The following is a 6,000-nucleotide window of genomic DNA, read 5'->3' as shown; positions in this document are numbered from 1 at the left end:
ACTGCCCACTCAGTCTCCAAAAGTTAGATAGGGCTAAATGGCCTCGCCTACTCCCCGTATACGGGAATAAAAAGGCGTTAGCTGATTTTTTTTTTTTCATAACAAATGGCAATACCGTATCTTGGTAGTCGCAATATGAAAATAGTCATTATACAAACTTTCTATCCCTCCAGAATCCAGCTTTGGACAGTAGTCTCTAGTTCCATCACAGTAGTGGCGCTGCGATCGATCACATGAACACCGCACAAAAGTAGTTCAAAATTACTTGTAGAAGCACGTACGAAACGGAGAGGTGGTGATTGAATTCTTTACAGCCAAGCGCATTGTTAGGGTATGTGGATACCCCCCTAGGTAAGCATTATTTTGTCCTCCCTAAATTTAAGAAAATATGTAAAATTAAAAACAAAAAAAGTGTTCATACGGATGAGATACAATTTTGCAGGTTTCTGTCACCCTCTAAACTTTCGCTCCTTCAAGAGGGTTTATGACAGTCCTGCTTACAACGAAAAATGTGGGTCCGATTGAAATTCGTACTGTCTGAAAAGTGTGTGGAGACGATACTGTTGGCACGTTCAACGTTAGATGATAGCAGACAATTTGACGAAACCGAGGACCTCTCTAAATTCAGAGACAAAGATGTCTTGCTTGTGGAGTTTTCGTAGAGGCACTACAACCAATTAATTACGTGGAAACAAAAAAAAAAAAAAAAAGAAAGAAAGAAAACGCATCCATAGAAGTCGACCCACCAGTAACATTAATGTGATTTTCCTACTCCATAATAATGTCCGATCTTTCACTAGTCTGCTTTCAAAGGATGCAACGTGGCTGGATTGATCTTCTCCATCTGCTCATAGACTGGATTTAGCAACTTCTGACCGCCTGTTTTACGCTGTGAAGGGATACACTTCGAGGATTCCATTTTAGGGATAACGAGGAGCTGAAAGAAGCTGTTCGTGAGCTTCGACATCGCAGTAATGACTTTTACATAATCAGAATAGAGCCTCGGCAAAAGTGCATACTCTATACGCTTTTGCCATCGCTAAGAGACTGTGTGGAGATGGCATGCTCGCGAAAGAGAGAGGATTAATTCATGTAAAAACCATTGTTAAAAAAAGTAATATTTTCTGAGGTAGCGTGGGAGGCATTATATGTTTGCGGTATGATGAATTGGTCCGGCAAGTGATTACCAGAGCTAATCTCACCGCGATTTCTAAAATTATACTTAAGTGTTAGAGAACTATTTCTGCTTATTCGGCATTATTTAGACATACACGCAACAAATTTGATTATTTTAGCGTTTATTACATAATCATGACCATTTAAAATGATATTAAATTAAAAATTATTGTGTGAATGAAAATTTGGATATTTGGCATTGTAGGCAGTTGCCTATTGTGGAAATATGGCACGGAATATGAAAAAGCAAAAGTTCAGAATTATTTAAAATGGTTCTTTACATAATTATCTGCTAATGTCTATTTAGTTTATTATCGGATAATTTATAATTCATCGAATCCATGTGTGAGTCAGAATATGAGAAGAGCAACATACTGAAGTATACTTTTATTCTCAGGTACAAACTGTGATGATTTAGCTTTTCATTTTCTGAATGACAATGATCTCATTGTCATTCATTATGACAATGAGATCATTGTCATAATAACTGATTGAATAACTCATTATCGCTCAGAAAATGAGTAGTAATACGTCATTAGTATTTCTGAGATGAAGAACTCGTATTTTTAAAGTTTGCAATGCTTCTAAGACCTTTGTTTTTCTTTTTTTTTTATCTTGTATGCTGAGATTTTTCATGTTACAAATCAGCATCTAAAAAACAGAAAATCAGGGTAAGGAAAGCATATAGATTACCTGTAACGTTTGACGACCGTTATTTTAACTAATGCATTACATATTTCCTAATTTTCACTGATATTTTCTACAACAGAACACTAAATAAATATACGTTTTTATTATAGATTCTCTGTATATGCATAGGATTATTGTCCTTTTCGTTGGCCAGGTTGTGTCTACTGTAGCCATGTTAAGATCAAGAGACAAAACCCAACGCTTGCGAACTAATTAAACTAAATATTATGCTTTTAATGATGAATAATTTTTTTTTCATGAGCTAAATAATTCATTTTGACGATTTACTTTAGTAAATACTTTAAACTAGTCGATCTGTGAAATCACAAGTATTTAATTAAATATTATTAAAGGAACAATATAAGAGTTAAAAATATTTCATTTCAACCGACATTTGGGAAGGCTATTTTACATAACTTGCACAAAGCAACCAATATTTTAAATAATTTCTAGTTAATTGAAACCTAATAAAACACCGAAATAATGTACATCAATTATCTATGATTACAATAATATTAAAAAAATCCTGGATTTGTGTGTTCTATAATACAACGTTTGCAGTATTTTTTAACAGTCCTATACCCTTCTACTGTGATTGAACAGTCCTGTATATTCAACTGTTGGAGACCTCTACAATAATATGCTATACACTGAATGCCCTGGTCAGTTACCATGTCACATGATTTCACACTAAGTTTCTTCAGGTTTGGGCAGTGTTCCGATAACAACCGAAGTCCTTGGTCTGTGACGTCACACTTTCCGATGTCTAGTGCTCTTAGGCGAGGACAGCTATGAGCCAGCACCTCCATACTGTGGTCCGACACGGCTTCACATCCGCGAACGTTCAGATATCTTAGTTTGTAACAGTGCCGAGCTATCTGTTTGATTCCCGCGTCGGACACCTGATCGCACTTCGCCACACTGAGGTAGCGTAGGTTCGGCCCGAGGTGGGCGAGTTCATACATTCCGAAGTCGGTCACCTGAATACAGTCGCTTACACTCAGTTCACGCAACATCATGCAGTAACTGGCGATGAACTTGATAGCCGAGTCCGTCAGTTGTACACAGCGCCGCAGGTAGAGATGTGTCAACTGGGCACAGTTGCGAACTATTACTTTTATCCCGAGGTCATCCACCTCCTGACAGTCCGTCAGGTCCAAATACTGTAGATACAGGTGAGGTGCGATGACAGGGAAGTGTTCCTGCTCCGAGTTTGTGTCAGTCGGTGAAGTGGGCTGTCGAGGCTGGATGCACGTGACGAGATAACACCCTAAGAAAGGAAAAAAAGCAAAAATAAGTGAACATCATAGTAAGAAGATGCATAAATATACAGCAAACTAAATACAGTCACACTATAGATTTAATTGCTCCCTATTATGACAGTACTACACATACGGGCCACTGAATTAGACACTTTTATTTGTTACCCTAATTGGATCGTCTTCGGGGCCTGCCAATACCGATCCTCTTCGATTCCCTGCGCATAGTTAGTTGATATACGGGAACAGCCTTCATTAAATGCTTCGGTCAGTTGTTGCACACAGGAAGTTCTGTTGTCCGTACAAGCCTTTTCAGACGACCGCGATCTCATTCTTCACAGACTATCTTAGGACCACAATTAAACTTCTTAGACAAGCACAGTGGGTCATTTTCCCACTAATTAAACACCCGAGATATCTCGGTGAGAAACCATTCAGCTCTGCTGTTTTCAAAGTGGCTCCAGCCAGACAGGCACCCACAATAAACCCTTTATCGAACTCCGAAAGATCCTTTTTTCCCCAATTGCGATGAAAATTATTGACAATTACTGACCATCAGCATTCTTAAACAGTTACCTTGAACACGTGGTAATGCATGTGACCAAGAATTTTACATATTAGCTGCGAAATGTTTCCCACTAATCCTGCTAGAACTACCGGGACATACACTCTGTAAGAGTCATGCGGCATAGACTCAGTATGGCCTTTAAACATCGCAGGGAATATGCTGTGCCATCGTCAGGACTGCTTTGGGGTTACGTGGATCGAGTTGTTGCATGGGATTCAAGTTCGGCGACCACTTGGGAGTGGCCGTTGTGTTCGGCGAACCATTCACGAATTCTACCGGCAATGTGCCGTAGCTCATTATCCTGCCGGAACACACCTAACGAGCCACAGTAGATAAGCACTTTGTATCATTCATTGTACTGTTTACAAGTATTAAGACTCCAAGAAATTCCCACAAAATCATCCCCTCTATACATAACGTTGCTGCCTCTTTCTTCTGGACGATGACATCGGAGTGATTCTTCTTCCCCAATTTTTGCCTAGTCGGTGGGACTACGCAATTCACCCGGAAAGACAACTTTATTTTTATTTTTCAGTTTTCAACAATCCAAAGCAGGACAACCTGAGTTCATCACCGATATGAATGCGATGTGGGCATCCACTGTTGACCCGAGACTGCTGTTCTATTCAGTATTCTTCCATTCTTGGAACACCTTAACTCCAGCACTCCACGAACAGCTTACAATATTGAGTTTTCTCGATGCTGCTACCCTTCAATTACTAGTACCCCTAAAATCTTGTCTTGCTCGAAATCCATAATATCACGTCCTTTTCCCATGTCGATATGCAACTTCGAATGAATAGTGCTTCACGCACCTCTAATGTCATGTATACTCAGTATACATGACACTGGATGCGATAAACGTGATTCTCCCAGCTTTAAAGAATCCGAATAAAAGTATTGTGAATTTTCAGTTAAATAGCAAAAGGAACACTATTTGTATATGTACTGCGAAAATTTACATGTAGAGGGATGATGGATGAAGCAATGTTAACCCAACATGCTCCTTTTATCCTTTTATTTGATCTTTTGGTCTTTTTATCACTTAAGGACCAAACAAACTTTTCAAGGTCTTAAAAAGGTCCTAAAGAAAGCTTGTTGAGGCGGGGAGTCAGAAATCCAAGTTGTGTCATTTGTAGGTCTCGAGAGCACTGTAAAAAAAAATAATATACCACACAAGAGAGCAAAAATAATAGTACTATACAAGTCACAGTATCCTGAAACTTCAATGAGCTGATGACGCTAAAAAAAAGTAAAAAATTGTAGTAAATTATATTAATAAAAAAAAAATTATTAAAACTCTTACGTAATATTTGTATATCCCTCACTTCCCCCTACGTCGTTTATTACATAAGATATATTTATAATACGTAATGTGATTTCCATATTATTCTTAATATGAATCATTTATTTCTGTTATCAGACAAGTGTTTATTTTCAAAACAAGCAAATCTTTATAATTTTCTAATCAAAATTCACGTCTCGTTATGTTAATTACTACCAACTGTTCTCTTTTGAAGATCAACAATCGATCACGTGGTATTTGGATTTCATTGTTAAAAATAAAGCGTGCGCCCTCTTTTCGAGATTATATTCTCCACGATACTCGATTTTCACATAATAAGCGCCCTCTAACAGCTTGCAGAACTCCGGTTGTCACTACCTTATCGCGCTCGCTTTTTAGCAGAGCGCAACCAAAAAACGTTCTGACGCTGTAAGAAGTTAAGGCTCGAGAAGAGAAAAGAGTTAATCGCGATTTGTTCCGATAAATGAGAAGTTTCACGATTTAAGTTTCGCTTATTTAAGTTGCATTCATCCCTCCGTGAGTCACGGCTACCGAGATATCCATAATTCTGTGCAGAATGTCGAGTTTGTTGCTGCTACTACCAACCCTTTCCCCCCCCCTCCCCACTTCCCTGCAGGCTTTAATGCTTCAAACCCATTCCAGCTGCTAAGAATCCCTGAGGCTGCAGAGAGCATTGCACTCAATGGTGGACAACGAGCATCACTTATTACGAAGTAAACAAAACCTGTCGTTTCGACCCCGTGGTGAATGTGACCTGAAGTCGGTTATAAGAGCATTATGGCTTGCTTGCTTCACTTTTATGATTTTGTGCCGCTGTGGATACAGACACGTGTGTAGGGTAAAGAAAACGGTAAGTAAAGGAATCAACATGAAGGATTGTGATGGACATTCTCAGCGAGAGAAAAAAAAAATGATGGAGGGGGGGGGGAAGATTTTCGATTTTCCATCTTAAGAGTACTTATAATATAACATTAGTACATACTGACGTGTTATTGCGTAGC

The 6,000-nt window shown here is 38.7% G+C and overlaps 1 protein-coding gene across 1 annotated transcript in view; it reads right to left on the bottom strand.

Annotated features, from left to right (window-relative positions):
* Window positions 1-2,381: 2,381 nt before the first annotated feature.
* LOC150098997 (uncharacterized) overlaps window positions 2,382-6,000 on the bottom strand; it is a 37,099-nt gene continuing 33,480 nt past the window's right edge. Inside the window, exon 2 of the mRNA XM_090405790.1 lies at window positions 2,382-3,136. Coding sequence (XP_090261916.1) covers window positions 2,382-3,136 — 755 coding nt within the window. The remainder of the gene's footprint in view (window positions 3,137-6,000) is intronic.

The sequence above is a fragment of the Typopeltis vanoorti genome, chromosome 15, assembly GCF_054136105.1.
Source record: "Typopeltis vanoorti isolate ZY-2024b chromosome 15, IOZ_Tvanoo_1.0, whole genome shotgun sequence".
Lineage (NCBI taxonomy): Eukaryota > Metazoa > Arthropoda > Arachnida > Uropygi > Thelyphonidae > Typopeltis > Typopeltis vanoorti.
The sequence above is the reverse complement of the archived record's forward strand: the minus strand, read 5'-3'. Positions and strand labels throughout refer to the sequence as shown.